The 16,399-nt window shown below is 41.1% G+C and overlaps 1 protein-coding gene across 1 annotated transcript in view; it reads right to left on the minus strand.

The window, feature by feature from the left end:
• The window catches only part of PCID2 (PCI domain containing 2), a 43,453-nt gene that overhangs the window by 5,293 nt on the left and 21,761 nt on the right, over positions 1 to 16,399 (minus strand). Inside the window, exons 7-12 of the mRNA XM_075852539.1 lie at positions 10,900 to 10,954; positions 9,953 to 10,056; positions 8,697 to 8,772; positions 7,648 to 7,789; positions 7,307 to 7,407; positions 6,131 to 6,204 (exon numbers count right to left, since the gene is read on the minus strand). Of these exons, the coding sequence (XP_075708654.1) occupies positions 6,131 to 6,204; positions 7,307 to 7,407; positions 7,648 to 7,789; positions 8,697 to 8,772; positions 9,953 to 10,056; positions 10,900 to 10,954 (552 nt within the window). The remainder of the gene's footprint in view (positions 1 to 6,130; positions 6,205 to 7,306; positions 7,408 to 7,647; positions 7,790 to 8,696; positions 8,773 to 9,952; positions 10,057 to 10,899; positions 10,955 to 16,399) is intronic.

Below are 16,399 nucleotides of genomic sequence, written 5' to 3' on the forward strand. Positions count from 1 at the left end.
AATGAGAAGTGTAGGACACGGATTGGTCACTGATTGGTCAGCCTCATACACTCCTCTTTACAACACCCAGTTGGTAAAAAGTAAAAACACGCCCAGTTGTCTATTAAGAAACAAATTAGCATAACTCTAAAATTGCTCATAACTTGCTCAAAAATGATCGTTTTTCAAAATAAAAACCACTGTTGTTATCTACATTACAGCGCCGATCAGATTGTGTAGGAGTTAGTCAAGTTCTAATCTGGTGACAGCCTCTTTAAAGGGTTTTTCTGGTTTTATGCATAATGTACTGTATAAATGAAACGTTAGACAACTTTCTTATACACTTGGGCGGGTTGGTTATCATTATTTAATAGGAAACAAGCTGGAGTAAGATGCAACCATTTTAATAAGAAGCGCACGCCATTTTTAATAAGTTTGTCCCATCTTCGGCTGTCCGTGCGCCACTGAGTAAAATATATTTTTTGCTATAATTTATTGCAAATTACGGGAAATGCATGGGCTATCCCGCCCTTCCACTAAGCTCTGCCGACTATTAGAAAAGTGGCGAGAGCGGCGGAAACGGATCAAAAGTCACAGATAACTGGCACATAAAATTTCCCCCTTTGCGTTTTAATTGCTCGCTATTTCCAAGATATTTGTTTGCTGTCAAACCTGTACATACCTAGTGCTTACCTGCTTTAGGCTGTATTCGCTTCAGCGTTGGATTCCATTCATCGGTTCTGTTCGACCTTTCCGTCTGTGGAACTGATGAACAGAAAGCCAAACGGAAACCATAGCTGCTGTTTGCATTACCATTGATTTCGATGGTAATGCTTCCGCTGCATTTGGTTTCCATTTTGTAAAGTTTCCGTTCTTTTGTGGAAACAATAATGTAGTTGACTGCTCTAATGTTTCTGTGAAAAAAACGGAAACCAACTACAAGGGAAGCATTAGCATTGAAATCAATAGTAATGCAAATGGAGGCTATGGTTTCCGTTCATCCGTTCCTCCGACGGAAAAGTCAAACAGAACCCATGAACAGAAGCCCAACGCTGATGTTAACAGGGCCCTTAAGTAAGGAGATTAGACAAGGCTGTGTGGGCTAAACAGGCTGGATTTCAGACTGATACATTGTAGCAGAAGTGAGGAGTCTAGACATGGCTATGTGGGCTGAGCAGGCTGGATTTTAGGCCTGATTTACAAGAGCGTGTGCGTTTTGCGCACGCAAAAAAATGCAGCGTTTTGCGTGCGCCAAAGGCACTTGACATCTCCGTGTGTCATCAGTGTATGATGCGCGGCTGCGTGATTTTCGCGCAGCCGCCATCATAGAGATGAGGCTAATCGACGTCAGTCACTGTCCAGGGTGCTGAAAGAGTTAACTGATCGGCAGTAAATCTTTCAGCACCCTCGACAGTGAATTCCGATCACCATATCGAGTAACCTGCTTAAAAAAAAAAGAGGTTCGTACTTACCGAGAACTTCCCGGCCGTTGCCTTGGTGACGCGTCCTTGGTGACGCGCCTCTCTTGACATCTGGCCCCACCTCCCTGGATGACGCGGCAGTCCATGTGACCGCTGCAGCCTGTGATTGGCTGCAGCCTGTGCTTGGCTGCAGCTGTCACTTGGACTGAATTGTCATCCCGGGAGGTCAGACTGGAGGAAGAAGCCGGGAGTTTTATCGGTAAGTCAGAACTTCTTTTTTTTTTACACGTTCACGTATATTGGGATCGGAAGTCACTGTGAAGGGTGCTGAACCAGTTTAACTATTTCAGCACCCTGGACAGTGACTGTCTCCTGACGTCGCGTACCGCAACATTTTTTGCCGGGTTCGGTCAAAACGAGTTCGGCCGAACCCGGTGAAGTTCGGTTCGCTCATCTCTAAGACACTCCTTTTGGATGTTTGTAAACAGAAAAGCACATGGTGCTTTTCTGTTTACATTCAGAGTTTGACAGCTCTTGCGCGAATCACGCAGTTCGCACGAAAGTGCTTCCGTGCGACCTTCGTGGTTTTCACGCACCCATTGACTTCAATGGGTGCGTGATGCACGAAAAACGCACGATTATAGAACATGTCGTGAGTTTTACGCAACGCACTCGCGCTGCGCAAAATTCACGCATCGTCTGCACTGCCCCATAGAGTAATATAGGTGCGTACGACACGCGTGAAAAGCACGCGCGTATATTACGCTCGTGTAAATGAGGCCTTAGACTGATACATTGTAGCAGCTGTTGCTGATATATTTAACTCAGAGATCATTGCCTACACTGGATACAATTTTAGGGACTTTTCAGCTGAGAGCAGGACTACAGGTTGCCAACCTCTAAATTTAAAGGGACACTTTGGTCAGAAAGGGGATTTTTTCTTTCTAACACAACATCATTGAAAAACATTTTTTTTAGAACAATGGAAGACCTTGATGCAGATGTGAACAAAGCCTTAGTGGTTTTATTATTATTGTACTCATCCAGGAGATCAGTTTTTGCAGGACTATTCTAGTTCTAATATTCTAAGGCCCATGTCATAGAGCCTGTATGGCAGTGTACGGAGGCCATAAAGCTCCCTATTACTGAGCCATACACTCCATGATCCCCTGCCAGTTTCTATATCCTGCTGGTTCGCTGCAAAAAAATGCATTTTGCCACGCTGTGAGAACCCAGCCTGTCTGTGAGGCAGGGTTTTCACTCTGTGGTTTTAGTGTCGATTTTTTTATTTTCGCGATTTTAAGAACAAACCACAATTATTACAACCGCATAAAAAAAAATACATCATCACCAGAAACGCAGCTATTTGCAACAATTTTGCAGTAATCTCGACCAAAAAAACAAAACACACCTTAACCGCAGCGTCAAAAACCCTGCCTGACACTTTGCTACTTGGATATTAGTGCAGCTTGATTATATTGAGGCGTAGCGGTCATGTCGCGGCTTACTGAAGTAAATACCACAAAACTGTGGAAAAATGCCATGGTTATTGCAAAATGGCTGCATTTTGCCGTGATTTTGTGGTAGGTGCGGCAAAAAAAAAAAAAAAAAGATGACATGACCGCTACTAGGATAAATGCTTGCATAACATGGGAGTTTAGTGTACCAATACAGCGTGACTTATCCTTTATCGCAAGGGAAAGAAAGTGAACTCATGAACTGAAAGCATGGTGAACGTCACGACCTAGAATGTCTATGGTAGAAGTATGCACGGGACGGCTTGGGGGAGAGTGACAGAGCAGCAGAAACTTTCATATCAGCTGTACACAGTATGGCAGCGCTGTCCTATTCACTTGAATGGGACAACGATGCAATATCGTGCACAGCTGCTACGAAAGTAAAGGTGAGTGCAAGTACAAACAGACACAGTTCAGCTGGGGTCCTGAGAGTCAAACCCCCAATCGATTACTAATAGCGATCAATTTTAAAATACCAGATAACCCCTTTAAAGGGACAGGACACTCCTGTTGTTTAAAACATACATGTTTAAAATGACATATAATAGTATCATAAACCTTGTGAATATTTTTGCTTTCTAATTTTGACAGCAGTGTCGCTTTAACCCCTTAAGGACACGGCCAATTTTAGCCTTGAGGACAGAGCAATTTTTTTTACATTTCCCTCTTTGCATCCCGACGCTCATAACGCTTTTATTTTTTGTACGACATAGTTGTATGAGACTTTGTTTTTTGCGGGACGAGTTGTACTTTATGTACGTACCATTTTTTGGTACAAATACATTATCGTTTAATTTCTATAAATTTGTAATTAGATTAAAATGCAGAAAAAAAGCAGTTGTGCAGCAGTTTTAATATTTTTTTTTTTACACCACACACCGATCATCATAAATAATGTTATACATTTATTGTACAGGTTGTTACGGTCGTGGCGATACAAAATATGTCTATATTATTTCATGTTTTGGGACTTATATTTTAAAAAGTTTATTTATTATAAAAAATGTGTATTTCTTTGTATTTTATTTACTTTTTATTTATTTATTTACCATTATTTTTTTTTTACATTCATTTAACTTTTTTTGTTAATCCCATAAAGGGATTTATCATTTTGATTTTGTAACTGTAATGTACTGGCATAGATCTATATGCCAGTACATTAGCCTGTTACTGATCGTACACAGGCAGTTGTTAGGGCATACCTCAGTATGCCCTAACAACAGGAAATATGTTCAGACAGCCCTGGGGTCCTTCACTGGACCCTGGGCTGTCTGGCCATACGAGTTGTGGGCTTTGATCGCGTCAGTTATTTTCTGTGACGCGATCAATGTGCAGTCCCCTCTGTTTGAACGCCGCGATCAGCTGTCATCGCGGCGTTCAAAGGGTTAACAGCGGAGAGAAGATGTTTCTCTCCTCTCCGCTGTCAGAGCGGGGCCGTGGCTGTGTATTACAGCCGTTGCCCCGCTCTCGATCGCACACACAGAGACGGCAGAGACTGCTGTCACACAGGACGAGTATGCTCGTCCTAATGCGCGAAGTGCTCGCTGCTCAGGACGAGCATACTCGTCCTGTGTCGGCAACCAGTTAAACAAGAATGTTATCAATAACTGCCAGCAAACAAAATATACAATTTCTTGTAAATTGTCAGAAATCGTAACGAACAATATTACAAAGTTTTACAACTTTTCATTTATATAGTGATTAAGCCTTATTTGGATAGAATCGTAAACCAGATTTAGGGCAGCTTTACACAAATCGTTTTTAGGAAAAATGCAGCGTTTTTTGTGGCGTTTTTTGAAGCATTTTTGTTGGCAAAAAAATTCTGCGGCTAGACGTTAGCTGGAAGTCTATAGTGATATATTGACCGCACTACAAAGAGTGGCATGTTTGTTTTTTTTTTAAATCGCAGCGAGGGGTGGGTTTGGCATTTTTTAAGGCATTTTCACATAATTTTCTCTATAGGAAATAAAAAATGCCTTAATAAAAACGCATGTCAAATATGTGTGGCTACAAAAAACGACACCAAAAAAAAATAGCTTGTAAAAAATCTCATAAATATCATGGCCATTTTTTACAAGCCCAACAACAAAAAAGTGTGTGTGATGTAAGCCTTCGGGCTCATTCAGATGAGCGTTTATCTCGTCCGTGTGATGGCCTTTGCAAACAACGGCCGTCACACGGACCCGTATATTTCAATGGGGCCGTTCACACAACCATTGTTTTAACGGAGCGTGTGAAGGATCCATGAAAAAATAGGACATGTCCTATTTTCCTGCGTGTCACGGATCCCCCCATAGACTAGTCTATGGGGGGATCCGTGACGATGCGTCCCGCGCAGGTGCACCTCAGACGTGAAAAACTGCAGCTTTTCACGTCCTAGGTTAGCTACGTTCGTCTGAATTTAGCCGTAAGTGTATTAGAGCTTGTAACAGCCTGTGCAGCAATGTGAGCAGATCATTATCAGGACAGATTTACAGCCGCTGTCTGTATATGAATGTTTCTATTCACTGCAAGCAGAGATCTAAAACATGGTAAGGAGCTGAAACACAAAACAAGTTAGAAACTTTTAATTATATGATGATTAAGCTTTATTTACATAAATCTGGAAAATCATTTAAAGCATGAATAGGCCCCGTGCTTGCCCAAGTCATGCTTTCCTGTGGAGATGATACGGTCCACTATGCTGCAGAAAAGTGTCGTTGTTGGGTCCATCCTTATGAAATGTCAAACTTTTACTTATGCCAAACTTTTTCAGTATGTGATTTACTTTTTGTGGAGCCTGAGTTCGGGGATCCTCTAGGGGGACCAAAGAGAGGCACATGTAGTGCACAGAGGACACTAATGCAATCTTTTGCATGCTCCCCCTTTTTTATTTTTTTTGGATGCCCTAATGCCCACATAATAATAATAGGAGCCACATTAGTTACTTTTTCCACAGCCATGAATGACCATGCTGCTCATCCATTCTGCCCCTGCTCTGTACTACAGTGTTCATTAGCCATGAGGGCGTACCTATATGATTCGCCATTTCACCAGAAAATGTTGGTGACAGGCACACTGAAATATGAAAAGTTTCCAACTTCTGTAATGAAGCCAGCAAGAAAAGAGGCTCGTGACCTAACCAAGTTCTACTGAGGTCTACCGGTAGATTGAGATCTGTTTGGCCAACATTGACTTATGCATTTCAGAATAAAGACACCACAGTGTACATACCGGACAGCCTTGGTCACTTCTGCAAATTGCATCAAGTCATATTTTTTCAGAAGCTGAATGGTTGGCATGTGACCCTAAGGGTTGAAAGGAAAACTAGTGACATATTTTGTATTTATGTAATGCAGGGCACAAAATACATTTGGAAAAGATTAGATGTTATATATAAATAACTAACTACACATATACAGAAGTAACAGAGCCAAGATTGTCAATGTAGCATCCCGAGACTGTTAACAGAGCTTATTGTGTCATTTTCTTTAAGGCTACAGGTAAATATACTTAATCATTTTAACTCAAGGTACACAGACCAAAAAAAATATTAAATTGCAAATATAGCTGTCCTACATCTGTCGCGGTTAACCATAGCCCTCCTGTGACTTAGAAACTAACGGATTAGCAATACAATAAATGCCATCAGTACCATAGACAGTTATCAAGTAGCAACTACGGACATTTTAAATACTAGTGAAGGAAATCTATATGAAGCTGGGAATTTCCTTTAAAGGGGTTACCCGACTTATTAAAACGTTATGGAAACAGCTGCAAATATCATAAAAGAAAAAAAATCAGTACTCCTCTAGTTTTTTTACCTGCCGATCCAGCGCGGATGCTCCGTCAGGCCTCCTGCTGCAGCCAACCATTTAGAGGCCTCAGCAGTCTCGAACATATTCCTGGAATGAACGCTCAGCGATTGGCGCTAAGCCAGGAAAATGTCACGTGACCACTGAGGCCTATAATCGGCTGCAGCAGTCACATGTTAGCCGCATTTAACAAACCCCCAGGGACCGCCGGATCGCCAGCGCTGGATTACCGTCAGAAAGTAAAGATTATTATTTTCTTTAAGCACATTTGCAGCGGTTTCTAAAAAAAATAACAAGTCATTGGGAAAATCTGTGCCAAAGCAGAGTTACTGTTATTGTGACAGGGACTTTAGGTTTGCTTGTCATGTGCAGGTTTACCCAGCGTGTAAGTGCCAGATCCTCCCGCAGGAAGTAAGCTGGGACTAACCACCCATGTAACCGAATATTAAAAATGGCATGAACATCATAAAGTAAGGACTACAGAGCACGTTAGATTTCAGAGTTAAAAGGAAAGTGAACTTAGGTTACACACAAATGTAGATGTTCGCATAATGTATTGAGCTGTAAAATGAAGCTAGAAACACCAGGGACTCACCAGGAGCATTTTTACAGGTAGCAAATATATGAGAATCATCCTTTTATTTTTCTGGCAGGAACGGAGACAGTTCCTAAAGGCAAATGAAAGATATTCTTCAGCTAAAGAGACAAAAAAGAAAATATGTGTATTTTTTTTTATTTTTAATGAAACCACGTTTAATACAATAATATATTTTTAATAAGGCAACAAACAATATAAGGCTGGAATATCCCAGATTTATGCTCCTTTATTCTGCTCTGCAACAACTGACACTATGCTCCGCAATACCAGAGCACCAAGCGCCACCAGCGCCACCAACCCAAACATCAATACTGGGTGATTGTTTCTAGATAACGTACCTTTTTTGAACTCACTGTCAAACATGGCTTTCCGACCAACATAATATTTGTAAGTGACCTTTTGTGAAATCGAATAATCTTCTTTAAAGTTGGAGCTCTCAATTGCTCTGATCAAGGGCTTGCATAAGTGAAGTTTACTGATCTATAAATACAAAAAACCGCATATGTGGAACCCACCGAAGTCCTGATCAGGAGGTGGACAAGAAGTATACGTCTAAAACATGATTTCTTATAAAGCAATCGGTTAACCAGTCAAGCGAAAGCGACAGTCTAGGGCATTTTACATGATCCTCTTTGAATGTATATATGCCAGTGATTATTAACTTCTTTATTCACGCACCACTGATGCCTGGGTGGGTATTCCTATCTTAACATTTATGGTTTATCCACAGGATTTGACAAATGTCTGATAGATGTGGGTCCCAGGTCTCGGGCATGAACCCATCTCGAAAAACGGGGGTCATCCAACCCCATCCTCAACTGATGGTGTCCGCCGCATCCAGACGGAGACTCATGAGAGAGGTGGCTAGGCTATGTTCCGCTGTTTGTGGAACTGCTACGCTGTTTCCTTCCGGAACTCCCTTTCACTTCTATGGGAGTTACAGAAACTTCATAGCCCAGCGAGCTAGTTTTTCCCCCTAAACCCATTTATCTCTCTCCTGAGTGCCCATCTGTATGCAGCGGCCAGCATAGCTGGGACCCGCATCTATCACACATTTCTGGCATTTCCTGTGGAAATTCTGTCGAAGATGGAAATACCCCTTTTAACAGGGTTTTCCCAGTAATAAGAATTACCAACTATCCCCAGAAAGATGCAGAAACAGTTAAGTACTTTTCTGTATCTGCCATAGAGTTGTATGGTGCTACAGCAGCACACACGCTCGGCCACCAATCCATACAGCTTCTCCCCACTGCGTCGCTCTGGTGAGCAAATATGGTGATTCCCCCTTTCCAGCTATGACCCCTACCAATCTCCTGGGGATAAGTGATACATGTTATTGGTGGGAGAAGTAGAAAAGAAGAAGAAGCCGCAACGTCTAGAAACTTACCTTAAAATAAATTTTGAAAAGCTGATTGACCAGAAACAGCATTCCCCACTTTTTTGAGTCTTCAAAGGCCGCGCGGCTGTTATTAAAAAAAAGTTTTACACAGTTACAAAGAATCGACAAACATTTCAAAACTAAACACAAAGTTAAAGCTAAAAAAGACCTCAGTGAAAATGTTTCATTTTATTTATGTTGCCAAGGTCGGTGCAGCACAGTTGTTTTCATTTTGATAGCGCTTGCTTTACTGCATTGCATGTACTTTTACAAATCAGAGTTGCAATTGGTTTTTATTAAACATTTTCTCCCGTTTAGCTTCTGCAGCTTGCATGTATTACAATACTATGAAAGCTGCTCAATCCAGTTCTGTACTCATTCTGTCAGACGACTCTGACTGCTCAATCTACAGCACCTCTCTCCTCCCCACATGCTAGTCTAAGCCCAAAGACTAGTAGATTTAATTTAATAAGACTTAAGGTTAGATTACCATTCTAGAGGGAAGAGCGTGGGGCTTCAGACTGACCCCACAGAGAGCCATCTGACTAAATGAGCACAGAAAGGGATCGAGCAGCTTGCATTGTAATGTAATACATGCAAGCTGCAGAAGCCAAACAGGAGAAAAAAAAAACGATTGCAAATCTGTTTGATTCGTAAATGTAGTAAAAAAAACAATAAAAAAAAAAAAAAAAAAAAAGCATTCAAAAGGTGTACATAGCCTTTAAAGTGTAGCTAAACGTTTGACAAACTTCTGACATATCATAGTGACACTTCAGAAGTTTGGATTGGTGGGGGTCCGAGCACTGAGACCCCACCAATCGCTAGAACGAAGCAGCTGAAGAGTTCGTGTGAGCGCTCAGTCGCTTAGTGTCTGTTCGGCTTTTTCCGGAAATAAATAGACAGTCTATGAGCCCGTACTCCGATACATCGGCTTTCTGGAAACAGCCGAACAGACACGAAGCAGCTGAGCGCTCACACAAGTGCTTCAGCTGCTTCGTTCTAGTGATTGGTGGGGGTCTCAGTGCTCGGACCCCCACCAATGCAAACTTCTGACATGTCACTATGACATGTCAGAAGTTTGTCAAGCGTTTAGCTGCACTTTAAACCATTTGCAGGCTAGATCGGAAAACCTCTTTGGTGGTACATGATATTTTAACCTCTTTGTTATATTAAGTATTGCACAGAATCATACAAAATATGTCCTCGTAAACATCTTTGCTACAAAGCTTGTTTTATTCTCCAGTGAAGGAGACAGAAATACTCACGTATCACTAGCACACACTCTGAAACAGCTCATTAACAGTTCTGCAGCTTTTTCCAGCATATCTCCAATTTTTCCTTTGCCTCTTTTCACCAGCTGTTGGTCGGCCTAAAGATAAAATATGAAGTAAAATAAAGCTTATTCGTTGTATAATAAAAAGTTATATCATATAAAAAGAGTGTATGGATTCCTTAATGTCATTGTATCGGATCAATTATTGTTTGCTTCTAGAGGGAAAGAATCTGTCCTGGTCATGTGATATGACTTAGTTCAGTTCAGTTATCAGAGCTCGCCCTTGTCATACGTTGCGCACCAGTGTGATCATCACAGGACTAGAACGGATTTTAATTCTCAGCAAGGAAGCGCAGAGGTGCCTATTCAATGATGCATCATTAATACAAGTATATTAACATTTCTCTATAGAATAAAAAAGTTTTATCTATTTAAACTGAACAACCCCATCAAGACCAGAATGGGTCAATTACTCTTTTTGAGTATGTTCTGAAACTCAGATGACACTTGGATGACACCCCAGATGGCAGTAGATGTAGTGACTTTAAACTTTGGGGTTATAGTGTCTTTTTGGATGACATGCTCTCTGTTAGGCCCCATGCACACGACCGTAAAAAACCTCAGTTTTTGCGGACCGCAATTGCGGTCCGCAAAAACGGAGCCATTCACTTTCATTGAACACTGACACCTTTCCGTAGTCCGTGCCGTGGAAATGTTCCGGGAATTATGGAACATGTCCGTTCTTTCGGATTTTGCGGGCCGTGCTCCCATACTTTGTATGGGAGCACGGCCCGAAAATGCGGCTGTCAGTCAGCAGCGGGCCATGATTGCGGGCACGGTCGTGTGCATGGGGCCTAGTGGAAAGTGGAAACTAGTTATAATATAAAAAGGACTAATTTGAAGACTACATAATAAATTATTTTTATTTCTTTTACTTACACTGTTGGCAAAATTTCTTAAATCCAGAGTAATAGCATACATAATAGGCAACGCCCTGTAATAAGAGAAAAACATAATTAAAAAAAAGAATATGTATGTATACACTCACATACAGTACTTGCCACTCCAGCACTCCAGAAGTGTCTTATATATATTTATTATAACTCAAAGTATCATGAAAAGTTTCTCAAACCCCTATCTCCTATTGCAGCAGATCGGCGCTCCAATGTAGATTACAGTAACGTTTTTGTTTTTTTTAAAAACGATCATTTTTGGCCAAGTTATGACCATTTTTATATTTATGCAAATGAGCCTATCTTATGTACAACTGGGCGTGTTTTTTTGACTTGTAATAAAGATTTTCTACTTTCAACTTCTTTTGATATCTATGGACTTCTTGTTTCTCTTGTTTATATAGTAATGATTTGTTTATATAGTAATGATTTGGAGTCTTTATCTTCAATAAAGTGGGTGGTTGCTACCTCTGTTTCCCACCCTTACATTCATATGTCCTGTGAGACTGTCTTGTCTAATAATAGTGTTTAACCCCTTCCCTCTTTAGCCATTTTTGACCTTCCTGACAGAGCCTCATTTTTCAAATCTGACATGTGTCACTTTATGTGGTAATAACTCCGGAATGCTTTCACCTATCCAAGCGATTCTGAGATTGTTTTCTCGTGACACATTGGACTTTATGTTACTGGCAAAATTTGCTCGATATGTTCAGTATTTAATTGTGAAAAACACCAAAATTTAGCGAAAAATTGCAAAAATTAGCATTTTTCTCAATTTAAATGTATCTGCTTGTAAGACAGGCAGTTATAATACACAAAATTGTTGCTAATTAACATCCCCCATATGTCTACTTTAGATTGGCATCGTTTTTTGAACATCCTTTTATTTTTCTATGACCTCACAAGGCTTAGAACTTTAGCAGCAATTTCTCACATTTTCAAGAAAATTTCAAAAGGCTATTTTTACAGGGGCCAGTTCAGTTGTGAAGTGGTTTTGAGGGCCTTATATATTAGAAACCCCAAAAAAGTCACCCCATTTTAAAAACTTCACCCCTCAAAGTATTCAAAACAGCATTTAGAAAATGTCTTAACCGTTTAAACATTTCACAGGAATTAAAGCAAAGTAGAGGTGAAATTTACAAATTTCATATTTTTCTGCAGAAATACATTTTTAATACAATTTTTTTTATAACACAGAAGGTTTTACCAGAGAAATGCAACTCAATATTTGTTGCCCAGTTTTTGCAGTTTTAGGAAATATCCCACATGTGGCCGTAGCGTGCTACTGGACTGAAACACCGGCCTCAGAAGCAAAGGAGCACCTAGTGGATTTTGGGGCCTTATTTTTGTTAGAATATATTTTAGGCACCATGTCAGGTTTGAAGGGCTCTTGCGGTGCCAAAACAGTCAAAATCCCCCAAAAGTGACCCCATCTGGGAAACTAGACACCTCAAGGAAATTATCTAGGGGTGTAGTGAGCATTTTCACCGCACAGGTTTTTTACAGAAATTATTGGAAGTAGGCCGTGAAAATTAAAATCAACATTTCTTCAAAGAAAATGTAGGTTTAGCGATTTTTTTTCTCATTTCCACAAGGACTAAAGGAGAAAAAGCACCGCAAAATTTGTAAAGCAATTTCTCCCGAGTAAAACAATACCTCACATGTGGTAATAAACGGTTGTTTGGAGACACGGCGTGGCTGAGAAGGGAAAGAGCGCCATTTGGCTTTTGGAGTTCACATTTAGCAGGAATGGTTTGCGGAGGCCATGTCACATTTACAAAGCCCCTGAGGGGACAAAACAGTGAAAACCCCAAACAAGTGACCCCATTTTGGAAACTATACCCCTTGAGGAAATTATCTAGGGGTATAGTGAGCATTTTGACCCCACAGGTTTTTTGCAGAAATTTTTGCAAGTAGGCTGTGAAAATGAAAATCTACATTTTTTCAAATAAAATGTAGGTTTAGCTAATTTTTTTTCATTTCCACAAGGACTAAAGGAGAAAAATCACCATAAAATTTGTAAAGAAATTTCTCCCGAGTAAAACAGTACCCCACATGTGGTAATAAACGGCTGTTTGGACACACGGCGAGGCTGAGAAGGGAAAGAGCGCCATTTGGCTTTTGGAACTCAAATTTAGCAGGAATGGTTTGCGGAGGCCATGTTACATTTACAAAGCCCCTGAGGGGACAAAACAGTGGAAACCCCCCACAAGTGACCCCATTTTGGAAACAACACCCATTGAGGAAATTATCTAGGGGTATAGTGAGCGATTTGACACCACAGTTTTTTTGCAGAAATTATTGGAAGTAGGCCCTGAAAATAATAATCTACATTTTTTCAAAGAAAATGTAGGTTTAGCTAATTTTTTCTCATTTCCAGAAGGACTAAAGGAGAAAAAGCACCACAAAATTTGTAAAGCAATTTCTTCCGAGTAAAACAATACCCCACATGTTAGGTAATAAACGGCTGTTTGGACACACGGCAGGGCTTAGAAGGGAAAGAGCACTATTTGACTTTTTGAGATCACATTTAGCAGGAATGATTTGCGGAGGCCAGGTCACATTTGCAAAGCCCCTGAGGGGACAAAACAATGAAAACGCCCAAAAAGGGACTCCATTTAGGAAACTACACCTCTTGAAGAATGCATCTAGGGGTGTAGTGAGCATTTTGACCCCACAGATGTTTCATAGAATTTATTAGAATTAGGCAGTGAAAATAAAAACAGTCCTTTTTCTTCAATAAGACGTAGCTTTAGCGCAAATTTTTTCATTTTCTCAACAAATAAAGGAAAAAAAGAACCCAACATTTGTAAAGCTATTTCTCCCGAGTACGGCAATACCCCATATGTGGTCATAAACTGCTGTTTGGGCAAACGGCAGGGCTCAGAAGGGAAGGACCGCCATTTGGAGTGCAGATGTTGCTGGATTGGTTTCTGGGCACCTGTGGGCCCAAAACAGTGGAAACCCCCCAGAAGTGACCCCATTTTGTAAACTACACCCCTCAATGCATTTACCAAGGGGTGTAGTAAGCATTTTAACCCTGCAGGTGTTTTGTAGAAATTAGTGTGCGCTCAATGTTGCAGAGTGAAAATGGGATTTTTTTCCATAGATATGCCAATATGTGGTGCCCGGCTTGTGCCACCATAACAAGACAGCTCTCTAATTATTATGCGGTGTTTCCCGGTTTTAGAAACACCCTACATGTGGCCCTAATCTTTTGTCTGGACATATGACAGGGCTCAGAAGTGAAGAGTACCATGCGGAGTGGAGGCCTAATTTGGCGATTTACAAAGTATTGGTTCACAACTGCAGAGGCTCAGATGTGAAATAATAAAAAGAAACCCCTGATAAGTGACCCCATTATGGAACTGCACCCCTCAAGGCATTTATTAAGGGGTGTAGTGAGCATTTTCACCCCACAGGTCTTTTCCATAAATGAATGCGCTGCGGATGGTGCAAATTAAAAATTTATATTTTTCCCTAGATATGCCATTCAGTGGCAAATATGTCATGCCCAGCTTATGACGCTGGAGACACACACCACAAAAATTGTTAAAAGGGTTCTCACGGGTATGACGGTGCCATATATGTTGAAGGAAACTGCTGTTTGGGCACGCTGTAGGGTTCAGGGCCGAGGGAGCACCATTTGGCTTTTGGAGAGCGGATTTTGCTTGGTACTATATTTGTTTGAGTATTGCTGGTGTTTTATAATGTGGGGGTACATGTAAGCGGGGCGGAGTATATAAGGGGCATAGTCAGGTGGTATAAAAAAATAAAAATAATCCATAGATGTGTGTTACGCTGTGAAGCAATCCTTTCTGCACAGGCCGGTGTCGCACTGATAAATGGTGTCATTTCTTATCCCCCTTTTGGTCCACACTCCGCGCCTTTGTAGTTTGGGGAATTTTGCTGGGAAAGTATTATCCTGGTATAATACGGGCACCGTCGCTTCCATCGGATATGATTGGGCCCTCCCTTCCTGGTTCCCTAATTTTAGGTCCTTGATAAATCGCCTCTTGAAACAGAAGAAATGTTCTCCTCGGGCACAACTGCATATTTTTTTATTTCCTGACTTATTGGAGCCATAACTAATTTTATTTTTCATAGACGTAGCGGTATGAGGGCTGGTTTGTTGCGGGACGAGCTGTAGTTATTATTGGTACCATTTTGGGGTACATGTGACTTTTTGATCACCTTTTATCCTATTTTTTGGGATGCCAGGTAAACCAAAAAACGCAATTCTGGCACAGCTTTTTTTGTTTTTTTTTTATACAGAGTTCACCACGCATTATAAACTACATGTTACCTTTATTCTGCGGGTCAGTACGATTCCGGCGATACCTCATTTATAGAACTTTTTTATGTTTTACAACTTTTTGCACAATAAAATTACTTTTGTAAAAAGAATGTATTTTTTCTGTCGCCAAGTTGTGAGAACCATAACGTTTTAATTTTTTTGTCGACGGAGTTGTATGAGGGCTTGTTTTTTGCGGGACGAGCTATAGTTTTTATAGGTACCATTTTTGGATACGTGCGACTTTTTGATCACTTTTTATTGTAATATTTGTAGGGCAAAGTGACTAAAAAACAGAAACTCTGGTAACGTTTTTTACGGGTTTTTTTTACGCTGTTCACCGCGTGCAATAAATAATATAATATTTTGATACCTCCGGTCGTTACGGTCGTGGCGATACCAAATACATATGGTTTATTATTATTTTTCAATAATAAAGGACTTGATAAGAGTAAAAGGGGGATTGTGTGTTATTTGATTACTTGAAACTTTTATTGTTTTCAAACTTTTATTTTTTGCACTTTTTTTTACACTTTTTTATACTTTTTTTACACTTTTTCTCAAGTCCCACTAGGGGACTTGAAGGTCCAACGGTCAGATTTTTTTTTTTTCTAATACATTGCACTACCTATGTAGTGCAATGTATTAGATCTGTCAGTCATTCACTGACAGCAAGCCGTTTAGGCTTCGCCTCCCGGCGGGGCCTAAATCGGCTTCCGTAATGGCAGAGCAGGAGACCATTGTGTCTCCTGTTGCCATAACAGCAGTCGCCAGTCCCGATTGCCTGTCAGGGCTGGCGATCTGCTTGTAACCGCTACGATGCAGCAATCGCTTTCGATTGCTGCATCGAAGGGGTTAATGGCAGGGATCGGAGCTAGCTCCGGTTCCTGCCGTTACAGGTGGATGTCAGCTGTACAGTACAGCTGACTTCCACCGCTGATGACGCCGGATCAGCTCCTGACCCGGCGCCATCTTGCCGGCAGCTACGGAAGCCGATCAGGCTCCGCCGCCGGGCGGATCTTGACCGGCTTCGGTGCTAGGCAGACCGGGAGGCCAGTATTAGGCCTCCGGTTGCCATTGCAGCCACCGGAACCCCGGCAATTTCATTACTGGGGTTCCGATGAGCTGCAAACACCTTAAGTGCAGCGATCGCGTTTGAGCGCTGCACTTAAGGGGTTAATGGCGGGGATCG

This window comes from Rhinoderma darwinii, chromosome 2 (assembly GCF_050947455.1).
Source record: "Rhinoderma darwinii isolate aRhiDar2 chromosome 2, aRhiDar2.hap1, whole genome shotgun sequence".
Taxonomy (NCBI): domain Eukaryota; kingdom Metazoa; phylum Chordata; class Amphibia; order Anura; family Rhinodermatidae; genus Rhinoderma; species Rhinoderma darwinii.